The 14,804-nt window shown below is 44.2% G+C and overlaps 1 protein-coding gene across 1 annotated transcript in view; it reads left to right on the top strand.

Annotated features, from left to right (window-relative positions):
- LOC141107597 (complement factor B-like) overlaps positions 1-14,804 on the top strand; it is a 126,732-nt gene that overhangs the window by 39,917 nt on the left and 72,011 nt on the right. The window contains exons 6-7 of the mRNA XM_073598447.1: positions 1,455-1,588; positions 11,656-11,794. Of these exons, the coding sequence (XP_073454548.1) occupies positions 1,455-1,588; positions 11,656-11,794 (273 nt within the window). The remainder of the gene's footprint in view (positions 1-1,454; positions 1,589-11,655; positions 11,795-14,804) is intronic.

Here is a 14,804-nt window from a genome sequence, read left to right as displayed (position 1 = left end):
TTCATCTTGGGAAGAAGGGAAAAGAGTTACATGCCCCTTCACACCCAGAAGATACCGCGTGATCTTCAATCCAATCTGGTTGGAACTTTTACTACATTAAGGACTCTCTTTCTGCACCCACGTGATGCTTAAAGTGTTTGTTACCCCAGCATTTCAAATTGCTAATTTGTGCCTGCTGTACCTTGTATTTGTATGAAAAAGTATCCTGCTCTCTTTTTTTTTTGCTTCCTTTGTGTGAAATACCTGGTGTTCCTGCCAGTCCCTCTGCTTTCCTGTTAAAAACTGACCACACTACGTAGGAGAGCACACCGCGGTCTGTTCCTTAGCTGTGCTGGGAACTCAGGCTGCCCTCCTCCAATGATCAGACTTGTCCTGACAGGTCCCCCCTGCATGGCCATTCACTGGGAAGATCAGTGTGCTGTTGCTTCTCCTCCCCCCAGCTCTTATGCAGCTGGGAAGAGAGGGAATGTGATCACTTATAAAAAGGGAAAGGGATAGTTTTAATGTTTTTATTAAAATCTATACACAAATGTTTGCCTTTCATTTTAATTTTAAACTGAATGGGTTGTTTTACAATGTGATCATTTACAATCACTTTAGGTTTGGTAATTGGCCACTTGGGTACCTAGCACTTCATCTTAGAAGAAGGGAATAGAGTTACATGCTCCTTCACACCCAGAAGACCCCGCGTGATCTTCAATCCAATCTGGTTATAACTTTTACTGGGTTAAGGACTCTCTTTTTGCACCCATGTGATGCTTAAGTTTAGTGAGTGGCTTTTGAGTGAAGAAAAGTAGAGTTTTACCCACCAAAATACTACCCAACTCTTAACCCTCTAAATAACCCTTCAGAAAAAAAAAGGTTTTGGTTGAAGTTCACTTTAAAATTTAATTCTATTAACATGTATTTTAAATACAAACTATTTTTCTTTAATTGTGGATAGGGTAGAGAATGGTTATGAACAGCTAATTCATTTTTGCTGCTCGTGTCCTATCAGAAAGAGTGGCCTTCACTTTTCGTCTCAGAGATACAGCACTAAGTAAGAGAAGATCTCTCCAAAATGAAGGGGTATCCCCCCTTAGATAGCTGTCACCAGAACATGCTTCCCCATTGGAAGATTACCTGTCGCCTCAGGTTCCAGTGACAACACAACAAATTTGGGTTTCCCATTACATTCTTTACCAGAGACTGTGGTCACAGTGGCCAATAATAAAGGCAAATCTCCAGAAAGGGAAAACAGGCAGCAGAAAAAAAAATGAAAAAAGTTCTGAAATTAATTACACTTTAATATTTATGTTTGAAAGAAAGTTTAGAGGGCATCGCCCATCTTTTTATATCTCAAGGTGGTAAACTGCGAATCTGAGTAAGCAGGTCCAACTTCTATTCACCTACCACAGTCAGTGGTCTCAGTCTTTCTCATCTTCTTTATCATTCCACCGTTACTCTCTTTGCAGTAATCGACATTCGCAGTGTGAAAATAAAAACAGGTGGCCTCATGAATATCTTCATCATCCTTGATGCCTCAAAAAGTGTTGGGCCTAAAAACTTTAACACTGCAAAGAACATTGCGGAAACTTTTATAGAGAAGGTATGAAACATTGCACTAAAGTAAAAGGGACAAGAAATATAACATGGAAAAGCAAAGAATAATGTCAATTCAAAAAAACATCACAAATTATACACTGTAACCTCAGAAAGAAGGTCTAAATATGGGTACCAAACTTTATCTGACTTTAACACTTACTGTATATATATATATATATGTAACATTAAAAACCTTAATGTATATAACTTAACTTTAAGAGCATAATTTCAACAAAATGCATAATATAGTATATAAGGTTACACACGCGACCACTTTTATTTTAGTTCAAATAGTCTGCAAATAAAAGTTTTGAATTGCCTTGTAAATATTTGATTGAGGGGTATAACTATGTGTGATGGGATCCACAGCAATACTATTAAAGTATACCAAAACCCAAAACCAAAATGTAAGATTTTGAAGCTTACCAATCCTTGGATGCCATGGCTGCATTTGTTTTTGTTTTTTTTTTAGGTTTAACAGTAGTAAATTTAGATTTCACATAAGGGATTAACAAATTAAAGCCAAACTCAAACTTTTTAGGCAGCTCCCCTTTGGGATAAAGGTTTTACATAAATGGATAAAAGCTGACCATTGTAAGTAACCTGTCAGTGTTAAACAGTTTGTCTCAACCCTAACTTCCACATTTGCTGGGCAGCTTTGTCTGTTAAAGAAAGCTAAAAAATGTATAGCTCTATGAACAGGTAAAGAAAAAATACAGAGTGACCTAAAGTGATATTAAAGTCTCTTTTTTTTTGTTTAGAAATAACAAACATGTCATACTTACCTGCTCTGTGTAGTAGTTTTGCAGAGAGCAGCCCCGATCCTCCTCTTCTCAGGTCCCTCGCCGGAGCTTCTGGCTCCTCCCTCCCGCTGAGTTCCCCCACAACAAGCAGCTTGCTATGGGGGGCACCCGAACCGCTGATCTGTGTGTCCATTCAGACACGGAGCCATGGCCTGGCCACACCCCTCTCTCTCTCCTCACTGACTTTGATGGACAGCAGTGGGAGCCAATGAGGAGGGAGAGTCCCGGACAGCCCAGCATCTAGTGCTACATCTCTGGATCGAGATGGGCTCAGGTAAGTATTAGGGGGGCTGAGGGGGGCTGCTGCACACAGAAGGTTTTTTATCTTAATTCATAGAATGCATTAAAGCGGAGTTCCACCCAAATGTGTAGCTTACGCTTATTCGTCTCTCTGAAAGGTGCCAAATGTTTTTCACAGGTCCCCCTCCCCACTTCCAGAGATGGCGTGGCGGCAAAGCTCACCTTCCCCCCTTCTTCCTCCGGGCTAATTATAGCTGAAAAGCTTCACTGCCGGGTTCCCTTGCAATGGCGGCTGCACCCGACAGCCGATCCGAAGATCGGCTGGGGTGCTGACATCGCGGGCTCCCTGGACAGGTAAGTGTCCATATATTAAAAGTCAGCAGCTACAGTATTTGTAACTGCTGACTTTTAATTTTTCGTGGGGTGGGCGGACCTCCGCTTTAAGATAAAAAAACTTCTGCCGTTAGAATCACTTTAAAGTATATGAGAACCCCTACCTTGTAAAACAACCAAATCAGTTTAAAATAGAAATGCAAGGCAAAAAAAATAAAAATAAATTATATATATATCCAGATGAAAGAAAAAAAATGCTCATGAAGACATATTGGCCTAGGCCATAAACCAGGAAGCAACTGAAGAAATACAAGTAAATAAATTATACCTTCCTATCTATTTACAAAGGCTAGCAGCATAAGGATTGAAAATAGTTCATGTTGATTGAGAGAGTATCCACTATAATGCTAGTGCAAGACTGCATCATATATGACTTTTTTCTATTTAGCCATTAGTACCACTTTAAGGGCCCTCCTCCCCCCATAACTGTATTCTCTATCTCAAGGGCTCTAGTTATAGAGAATCCTACTTTCCTTCAAAACAATCTTTAATTGGTTACCAAACTATATATAAAGTGGGGACGAAAAGTATTCAGACCCCCTTAAATTTTTCACTCTTTGTTATTTTGCAGCCATTTGCTAAAATCATTTAAGTTCATTATTTTCCTCATAATGTACACACAGCACTTCATATTGACAGAAAAACACAGGATTGTTGACATTTTTGCAGATTAAAAAAGAAAAACTGAAATATCACATGGTCCTAAGTATTCAGACCCTTTGCTGTGACATTCATATTTAACTCAGGTGCTCTCTATTTCTTCTGATCATCCTTGAGATGGTTCTACACCTTCATTTGAGTCCAGCTGTGTTTGATTATACCGACTGGACTTGATTAGGAAAGCCACACACCTGTCTATATAAGACCTTACAGCTCACAGTGCATGTCAGAGCAAATGAGAACCACGAGGTCAAAGGAACTGCCTGAAGAGCTCAGAGACAGAATTGTGGCAAGGCACAGATCTGGCCAAGGTTAAAAAAAAAATTCTGCTGCATTTAAGGTTCCTAAGAGCACAGTGGCCTCCATAATCCCTAAATGGAAGACGTTTGAGACGACCAGAACAGCAGCACCATCTTGAATTTAAATGCATTGTATGGTGAGCCCCCCAAATATGTTCTTGTATGTTGTAATAGGCCCTGACCAGGTTTTTGGGCTGGAGCACCCCTCCCCCTCCTCATTACCTCCTATTTAGTGGCCACCAGTGATTAGGATGTATCCCTTTCAGTTCTCCCACATAGAGGAGTTCAGCTGCCATGGTTGAGACAAAGGATCTTCCATTCTATTACTAGTGTAGGACCCACTAATTCGGGGTACTTTGTCGCAGTAAGTGGGCTTAGCACTATATGACCATATAGTGTGACCAAACCCCCGTATTTTTTGAATATGTTCAGGTGTTCAGGTGTTTTTAACTAGCCCTGCAGGAAATGTCATTCTTGTATGTGTGCGCTGTAAAATATTTTGTACTGTTTGTAGGTCTTATAGCAGCACCATCTTGAATTTAAATGCATTGTATGGTGTGCCCCCAAATATGTTCTTGTATGTTTGATAAGTATACCCCTGATCACAGCTTTGTGTGCTTCCCACACGACCCCTGGTTTGCTGTCAGGCGTGGAGTTAGAGGAAAAATACTGTCTCAATTCCTTCACTACATCTGTTAAGACCTCTGGGTCTTGAAGTAAGCTTTCGTTTAAGCGCCAAGGTGGTCTCTGTGCTTTGTAGATTTCTGTCAGTGCGTACCGTAGGGTTATCGGGGCATGGTCCGACCAAGTAATTGATTCTATTGTGGTGAATTTTATTGCTTGTAGATGTCTGTGTGGGGATCAAGAAGTAATCAATAGTATGTCTGGTGAGGCCTCGAATAGAATGTATAGTCACGCTCCCCGGGATAGAAGAGGCGCCACGCGTCTATCAGTTGTGCGGTGTGTAGTGATGTAGAGATTCTTTTTCGCATGTCTCATGAGGTCGAGGACAGTCCAGTGGATGTGTCCTCTTTTGGCGTCAGGGGGATATTGAAGTCTCCTCCAACAATGAGTTGTCCCTCTGCATATTGTGTGAGTCGTTCTAAGTGGCGTTTCAGAAATGTGTCTTGGTGGGCATTTGGAGCGTAAAAGTTTGCAAAAGTCACTTGCACATCTCCAATTTGTCCTTTCAGGAATAAGTATGGTCCTTCTTTGTCAGTCTTTGCGTCTGTCAGTGTCCATGGTATCCTGGCTGAGATTAGGATGGAGACCCCTCTAGATTTTGCTTCAGAGTATGTAGAATGATATACCGTGGGGTAATATCTGTTTTTGAGTACTGGAAGTGTGTTTCCTCTAAAATGAGTTTCCTGTAGAAGAACAATATCTGCCTTCATGCGGCGCATGTCGTGGAGCAACATCCTCCTTTTTTCTGGTGTATTCAGCCCTTTCGCATTTAGTGAGATTATATGTAGTTCGTCCATGTTCGTGAGTTTAAAGGAAAATTATTAGGGGGGAGAAAATAGGGTAGATACTAAGGAAGGTAGAGTGAGGAATTAAGCAGTTCAACAAGTAGAGCTAGGGGAGAGGGAAAAGTTTAAAAGATAAGGAACTTTCCCAAAGGTGAAAAATTCCTAAGGAAAGTGCTAATGTAGCTGTATTCAGCTAAGACGCTCTCCAGTTCTCACTGGAAATTGAGCGCAGTCCTAAGTGGGTTAGTGGATAGACAGAGCCGTGAAGCGAGCTCCACGGTCCCCCCATCCACCCCCGGCAGTTGTATCTGTGATGCCTGAAACTGCAATGCAATCAAAACATATGAAAATAAACCGTTTTTAGGTATAAAACACATCACGTATGATAAGGTGACTAGTGGCATAAAATATTAAACAATGTGAAGAGTAACACTTTGGAGCAAGAGTAAACTGGCTTTCCAATAATTTTTTGTGCCCCAAACCAAAGCCTTGTGCATGTAACATAATCTCCCCCAGGTCTCATCAAGGCAGAGTTGTAGCTTAAATGATCTATAACCAAACATCACCTACAACATTGTTCATGTAATTTGATGGTGGAGAGCAAAGGTTAGGGTACTTTCCGAGATCAAGTCCCGTGCATAAATAAGTCTGTGGGTGCTGGTAAGGAGTTTAAGTTCATCCCCCCCTCTCTTGCAATCCTCCGGCAGTCCCCCCCCAAACCCGCCCTGTCACGGGGCTCCCCAGGCATGGACAGGTGTAGCTACTGGCCGCTCGCTTGAGGTATAAGTATAGCTCTGTGGCAGTTGCCTGGTAAATATTCCTTGTGATAATTAAGGTTCCCCCTTTTATGTGTCCCTGGGAGTTCACAAAGTTTGTCTACATCGTACACCAGGGGGAGCAACTGCTGAGTATGACCTCAAAGATTCCCTGTTTTACAACGGTGGTGTACCTGTGTGCAGCTTCATACCTTATTAACAGCATAGGGAAAGTAAAGGTAGTCTCTCCTCTGAATCCCCGAAATCAGTACCGTGGGTACCTCGTAAACAGGTCGGGGCCGTTGCTCAATTGGTTCGGCAGTCTTGCTGTACCGTAGATGATTGTCACTCGTCAGGAGGTGAGGGACCCCCTTTGTTTATTAACCTTAGGTTGATGTTAGTGTTCCAATGTGGGGGACGGGGGGGTCCCCGGAGGCGGGAGAAATCGAGAGTTCTCCCCAGTAACTCCAGCTCGGAAATTATCTGTCTCTGGAAGGGACACTGAGGGCAGGTTAAAGTAGGGGCACAATCAGTTCAGTCTATGGCATGTAGCTTACTCACGTTGTTCCTCTCCCGGTTCCGCTCGGGATCTCCTTCTGTTTCTCTGCTGGCGCTGTTGAGCCGGTCCTCTGTAAGTGGAAAGGCCAGATCTGCCGGCGGGGCGTGGTAGTAGTTGAAGCCAGTCTGGAATCGATATCTGGTCTGCGTCCAGGAATCGGAATAGCCCGGGGAGGTCCGCTGGGGTTTGCAGTGTGAAGGCGTTCCCGTCTCTCCTGAATGTTACCGCGAACGGATATCCCCATCTGTAGGTAAAGCCTTTCTGTTTCGCCAGATCCAGTACAGGTTTGAGCATAGCTCTACATCTCAGTGTAGCCCTGGAAAGATCAGGTAGGATTGTAATGTGTGCGCCGTCCAGACGAACCCCTCCTTGCTCCCAGGCTCTACGGAGTATGGCATCCTTCTGCGGGTATCGTGACAGCCTGCAGACCACATCTCTTGGCCGTCCTGGATCCGCCGATCTCGGCCCCAGCGCTCTGTGTGCGCGGTCTATGTCTACGGAGCCTGTGGGGTCATCTAGGATGGTGTGGAACATCTCTTGCACCGTTTCTCCCAGGGATTCAGCCTCTATCGTCTCCATCAGGCCTCGGAGCCGCAGATTGTTCCTGCGGCTCCGGTCTTCCACGTCTTCCAGATGAAGCTGGAGGGCAATAGCGGTGTCTCTATGTTGGTCGCGGGAGCGTTCCAGCTCTGACACTCGATGCTCCAATGTTGTGAAGGAGGCTTCTCCTGTGGATACTCTATTTGCCAGGGTGGTCACATCTTCTCTCACCTCCTGGATGTCACGGCGGTGAGTTTCCTCCAACCGCAGGATAAGTGCCTCTATGTCGGTTCTCGTAGGGAGGGCTTGTATAAGAGCCCTTATGTCTTGCTCTGCTTGGGACTGCTTGGAGGATTCCATTGCGGGAGGTGGTGTCCTCAGGGAACCCAGGGAACGTTCCGGTGTGTCGGGATATGTGTGCCACTCGTCTCCTTCTTGGGCCTCTGAACAGGCTCCACGTGGGCTGCCGCGCGGTGCTGCCGCTCTAACTCTGGTGGAGTTCCTCTGCTTGTACCTGAAATAGCGGTGCAAATCACCGCCGGGTAGGCTGGTACGGTTCTCTCTGGATGCAGCTCGTGTCTTGTATTTCTTGGATGATTGCATTCCGGTTATTTATGTCAGTTTTTGCCGTGGATAGAAGGCCGAGACCAGAAGCTCTGGAAAAGTGCAGCCTCACTCAGCCATGTCCAGGCCAGGCCCCCCAGTTTTTATTTTTTAATAAATCTGCAAAAATGTCAACAATTCTGTGTTTTTCTGTCAATATGGGATGCTGTGTGTACATTAATGAGGAAAAAGAATTAACTTAAATGATTTTAGCAAATGGCTGCAATATAACAAAGTGAAAAATGTAAGGGGGTCTGAATACTTTCCGTCCCCACTGTACATTTAATTAATCCAAAAGTATTTGCCAAATGCTCTTGCTATATGCATAAATGACTATGTAGCTAGATGGTGTTGGGGCCCATGGTAGTGACAGGTTTTGGTCACAATAACACCTTTGGTTAGATCCTTCAATTCCAAAGCAGGACACACATTTGTAACAATTCTGATTGTACAAACTCATTTAGATTTGCTAATAACTATGTACAGTAATAAGAGGAGTTATCTCAGTTCAAGTTATGTCCCTTAGCCATCGACCATAGAGCTACTGGCAGATTACTACAGCATACTGCTGTCTTGCCTTACCATTGGAGAGAACGGCCCTCACGTCTTGTTTTGGGAATCAGCCCAAGAAGGACGTAACATTTCTAATTCTTCACCACTTGATTTAAAGGTCAAATCCAACAAACTACAACCCCCCCCCACCCCCCCAGTGCATGATTTATACTTACTTTATTGGAAGTCTTCAGACGGTCCCATGACACAAAGGCTCCTCTTCCTCTTTGCCTCTTCTCTGGCACTGGGGGGTCCTCAATGATGTGGAGAGTGTAGCTGGTACAGTCCCATGGTGCCCTGCACTCACAATATGTCCTCAGTCTTGCTTGCCATGATTTAACCTGATATTCGGAGAATAGCTTGTTTATCTAATTAGGCATTTCAAAGGGGGAACTTGTTTACCCACTTAAGGGTAGTTAAAGTGATTATAAAGTCTCGTTTTTTTTTCTCTAAAAATAACAAACATATCATACTTACCTGCTCTGTGCAGTTGGTTTTACACAGAGCATCTCAGATCCTCCTCTTTTTGAGTCCCTCCCTCCTGTCAGGTGCCCCCCACAGCAAGTAGCTTGCTATGGGGGCATCTATGGGCGGCACAGTGGTGCAGTGGGTAGCACTCTCGCCTAGCAGTAAGAAGGGTCGCTGGTTCGAATCCCGACCATGACACTACCTGCCTGGAGTTTGCATGTTCTCCCTGTGTCTGCGTGGGTTTCCTCCGGGTACTCCGGTTTCCTCCCACACTCCAAAGACATGCTGGTAGGTTAATTGGATCCTGTCTAAATCGGCCCTAGTATAGGTATGAATGTGAGTTAGGGACCTTAGATTGTAAGCTCCTTGAGGGTATAGGGACTGATGTGAATGTATAATATATATATGTAAAGCGCTGCGTAAATTGACGGCGCTATATAAGTACCTGAAATAAATAAAATAAATCTATGCCAAGTCATAGCTCTGTGTTTCCATTCAGACAAAGAGCCCTGATCCGGCCCTGCCCCCTCTCTCTCCTGATTGGCTAACTGACTTTGATTGACAGCAGCGGGAGCCTATGGAGCCACTGTTGTGTCTTAGACATTCAGTGGGAGAGTCCTGATGGCCAAGTAACTCATAGACATCGCTGGAGAGATATGAGGCTCAGGTAAGTATTAGGGGGTGCTGGGTGGCTGCTGCACTCATAGAATGCATTAAGATAAAAAAACCTTCTGCCTTTACAACCACTTTAAGAATGTGATTTTGCCTTAAAACAATATTGACCAAGCCACAGTCTGACCAAACCAGTTATATTCTACATAACAAAAGGATAGCTAATGACTCTTTGCTATGCATGGCCGTTTTTAAACCAGTACAAAAGGGGCAGCTGCCCTGGGCCCTGTCATTGTTGTGGGGCCCAAACCAGCTGCCTCATACTTGGCAACTATCCCAGTTTAAATTCCCTTGTCCCTTGAGGTTTTAGTCCCATGCTGTGTCCTGATATCTCGGTGTGAAGTTCTGTTACTAATGCTGCCCAGCTCTGCTCTATTGCTGTGTACAGATGACTCACCCACAGACCCTGTGTTTATATGTAAATACCGACATTGATATGTAAATAGTGACGGCATTCATATGTAAAGAGGCAGACCGGCAGGATTCCTATGTAAATAGAGGCAGTATTCATATGCATATCATGCCCCCATGGAGGTCATATCCACCATCACCTATATTGAATGCTGCCCACTATGGAGGTAAAGGGCATGCTTGAAAGTCCTGCCTACAACTGTGGTAATTAAAGCCTACCACCAGCCTGTTCTGCAAAGGTAAGCAACTTAGTGGGGGGGGGGGGGGGGGTAGTGTGGGGTGTGCAGAGGTAGGCAGCAAAGGAATTACAGTTTGGGGTGCACAGGTGAGCAAGGAGGGGATGTATAGAGGTAAGTAAGGCGGGTGCAAAGATGAGCAGAGGAGGCAGGTAGAGTTAAAGGGTAGGGGGGTGGAGAGGATGGGGGAGGTTTGGGGTGCAGAGGTTAGCATGGGTTTAAGAATGCAAAGGTGTACTGACAGGGTGGATAAAGATGTAGGTCATGTGTAGGGCAGCCCATTCATTTCAATGGGCTTCTCTATGCGTTACAAATGTGGAAGAAACTCCCAAACCCTTTTCCAAAATCAGTGAGCAGTATTGACGTACAGTAATCTCTAGCAACCAATCAACAAGCAGAAATTATGTGCTGTAACCTCTAGCAACCAGTCAGTGAGCGGTAATGATACACTGTAACCTTTGGCAACCAATCGCAATCACTGTCTGATCTGGTTCAGTAAACTGATTTTGAGTCTAGCTGCTTTTTATTGTATGTCTCAAAGCAGGTGGAGAGCGAAACTGCATGGGGGGGGGGCAAAAATTTTTTTGCCCAGGGTCCAATCAATAACTATGTTCATTTTATTCAAGGCCACCTCACCCCTTGAGGGCCAATCTAATTAAACAGTTCAAAGAGAGGTGTTTTGCAAATATGCAAAGGATTGTGAAGTGCAGGTATTCTGGTCAGACTTGAAAGGAATCTTAAACATCAAGACAGACAAGTTAAAATGTTCATGTCTTTGTGTAGGAATGCAATTAGGCCATTAACAATGAAAGTATTTAATTATGATAACTGAACATCAAAAAGGGTCATAAGTATTTATTGTTTATGGTAAATAGCATTCTTCAAATGGTAACTTGTTCATCTAATTAGTAGTAAAAGAATGCAAATTAGGAAATTTCTGGACAACTTTGACTGTCACCCAGAAGATCAAAAGTAAATCAAAGGGGTTACTAAAACTGGCCAATCAGATTGCTTGACCTTGATACGGAATGGGGAAAATGTACATATTAGGGAAGGTTTTTTTGGCTAAGTTATGAGGGGAGAAACTGGGTTCTCTGAAGGTGTCTGTTGCTTGAATATTCCAAGTACCCTGACATCTACCTTGTCTGTACCTCTGTTGGGTGTTCTGAAGTCTAAATAAATGCATCTCTCTGGATGAACTGAGTTGTTGTGGGAATAATTCACTTTTTGGATAGAGGAGTTTTGCATTCCATGCCGGCTAGCAGACTCTTGTCTCAACAACAATAATTATAATTAGCACTCCTCATCCCTTTACTATATGACTAGGCCGTTATTTACTATACTTTGAAAACCTCTACATTACTTATCCTACATAATGCATTAATTAAAACCTATTTATGCTTGTTTCCAGGTCTCTAGCTTCGACTTTACCCCTCGTTACTCTGTCCTCACATACGCTTCAAAGACAAAAACGATTATAACTCTCTCCGATGAAGAAAATGTAGAACCTGAGGAAGTTATTAGAAAAATTAAAGATTTTTCATATAAAGGTAAAGTACTACCAGGCTTGTTTTATAAGTAAGCAAGGCTAAGGAGCAAAAAGACAGCATTCTGTAGCAACCATTCAGATTTCATTTTTAGCAGTGGCGGTTGGTGAAATTTTAGGATGGGGGGTGCCAGACCCTGCCTTCCTTTTTGACCCCTCCCACTTCTCATAAGCCCCACCCCTTATAGAATCCACCCACTCTGTCCCCTGTATTCCACTTGCTTCCACCCATAGTTTCAGGAGTATACAGCTCAGCATCACAAGACAGAGTAAACAGCCCCAGAATCACAGATCAGAGTATACAGCACAACCTCACAGATCAGGATATATAGCTCAGCATTACAGATAGGGTATAAAGCTCAGCCTCACAGATCAGGGTATATACAGCTCAGCCTCACAGATAAGGGTATATAGCTCAGCAATACAGATATGCTATTTAGCCCAGCATTACAGATAGTGTATATAGCCCAGCAATCCAGTTAGTGGATATAGCCCAGCAATCCAGATAGTGGATATAGCCCAGTAATCCAGATAGTGTATATAGCCCAGCATTACAGGTAGTGTATATAGCCCAGCAATACAGATAGTGTATATACAGTAGTCCAGCATTACACATAGTGTATATAGCCCAGCAATCCAGATAGTGTATATAGCCCAGCAATCCAGATAGTGTATATAGCCCATCAATGCAGATAGTGTATATAGCCCATCAATGCAGATAGTGTATACAGCCCAGCAATCCAGATAGTGTATATAGCCCAGCATTACAGATAGTGTATATAGCCCATCAATCCAGATAGTGTATATAGCCCAGCCACTGCTAGCACCCCCAATCCCCCCTCCCCCCGTTGCGGGGCTAGCGGCTCCACTAACAGCACCCCTCTCACTAGCGGCTCCAGTGGCAGCATCCCCCACCCCCCGTGGGTCTAGCGGCATCACTGACAGCACCCCCCCACCCATGTCCGGCACTTACCGGGCTGTAGGGAGGACCCTTCTGTGTCTCCACAAGATCACAGCATCACAAGACAGAGTAAACAGCCCCAGAATCACAGATCAGAGTATACAGCACAGCCTCACAGATCAGGATATATAGCTCAGCATTACAGATAGAGTATAAAGCTCAGCCTCACAGCACCCCCAATCCCCCCTCCCCCCGTTGCGGGGCTAGCGGCTCCACTAACAGCACCCCTCTCACTAGCGGCTCCAGTGGCAGCATCCCCCACCCCCCGTGGGGCTAGCGGCATCACTGACAGCACCCCCCCACCCATGTCCGGCACTTACCGGGCTGTAGGGAGGACCCTTCTGTGTCTCCACTCTCCTCCATTCCTCCACAGTGCAGGCAGCAGAGGTTTTCGTTCCACATGCTTCCACCACTTGCCAAAGCGCTGCTAGGCATCCAATGGGATCACTGGGCGCTTTGGCCGATTGGGAAACAGGTTTCATACCTGCTTCTCGATTGGCCGGGAGGAGGATCAGTGTTGCAACTTTGTTCTTCTTCTTATTGAATAAGTACTTGCTTTACTGTATTTTGGTTTTGAACATACTGTTGCAGACTTTTTACTACTGTAACTTCAAAGGCCTGCTTTCAACCAGAAATTTACCTTTTTTAAAAATTATTTTTATTTATTTATTTTTTTTGATGCGAGAATACAGTTATAGAGGAGCTCCTCCCCAAATGGCGAACTCATCCGGAAGTGGGAATGGGTACCCGCTTCCTCTTTTGGGTAGAGCTCCTCTTTAACACAGAAAATAGCCACAACATTTGGCCAGTGGAACAATACAAAATTGACAGCATACCGTTTTTCAGTATAGTTTGAGAACCAGGTAGCAATGCTGGCTCGAATGATGGACATTAAGGCCACTTTCACACTGAAGCGATGGGCGCGTTAGAGGTAAAGTGCCGCTAGCTTTAGCGGCGCTTTTTGGCCACTAGCGGTGCGCTTTTAACCCCCGCTAGCAGCCCAAAAAGGGTTTTCAGGCGCTTCGGCAGTGCTGGCCATCAATTTCAATGGCAGGGGCGGTGCAGGAGCAGTGTACACCGCTCCCGTACAGCCCCAAAGATGCTGCTTGCAGGACTTTTTTTCCTTTCCTGCAAGTGCACCGCCCCAGTGTGAAAGAACTTGATCTTTCATACTGGAGCTGCAGAAGAGGCAGTTTACTCTGTGCATAGGGCACCCCTGTAACTGCACTTTGTACATAGTACACCCCTGAACCCTGCACTCTTTACATAACCCACCCCTGAACTCTGCACTTTGTATGCAGCGTAATCCTGAACTCTGCACTCTGCAGCGCAATCCTGAACCCTGCACTCTGTACATAACGCACTCTTGAACCTAGTGTACCCCAGATGCAATTGACCCATTGAGGGCAACCATACTGCTGATGCGGCCAATAATGAAATTTAATTTGACATCCCTAGTCTAAAATATCACTTTTACTCATTATCTACACCATTCGTATCTGCTTGGCTAGTTCTATGGTGGAGTGGATTTTGTGAGTAAAGACTGAATGATGGTAAGCCAATTCTGCCCTTTATTTAAATTAAGTCCATCATTCATTGCACCTAAAAAAAAGTGGTCTGAACCTGCGCGGTTCAGTTATGTTACAGTAAATCAGGCAGTGTCCTATGCACTAAATGGGGGGGGGGGGGAGTAAATGTCTTTCTTATTAGAGGACCTCATCTGTATGACAGCTCTGCCCTAGTAAGGAAGTAGATAGACATTCCAAATACAGTCAGGTCCATAAATATTGGGACATCAACACAATTTTAATCTTTTTGGCTTTTTACACCACCACAATGGATTTGAAATGAAATGAACAAGATGTGCTTTAACTACAGACTTACAGCTTTAATTTGAGGGTATTTACATCCAAATCAGGTGAACGGTGTAGGAATTACAACAGTTTGTATATGTGCCTCCCACTTTTTAAGGGACCAAAAGTAATGGGACAATTGGCTGCTTTGTGTACATTGTGGTGGTGTATAGAGACAAAAAGATTAGAATTGTGTCGAT

Source organism: Aquarana catesbeiana, linkage group LG09, assembly GCF_042186555.1.
Source record: "Aquarana catesbeiana isolate 2022-GZ linkage group LG09, ASM4218655v1, whole genome shotgun sequence".
Classification (NCBI taxonomy): Eukaryota; Metazoa; Chordata; class Amphibia; order Anura; family Ranidae; genus Aquarana; species Aquarana catesbeiana.
Note: the sequence above shows the minus strand (reverse complement) of the source record. Positions and strands in the feature narration are given on the sequence as shown.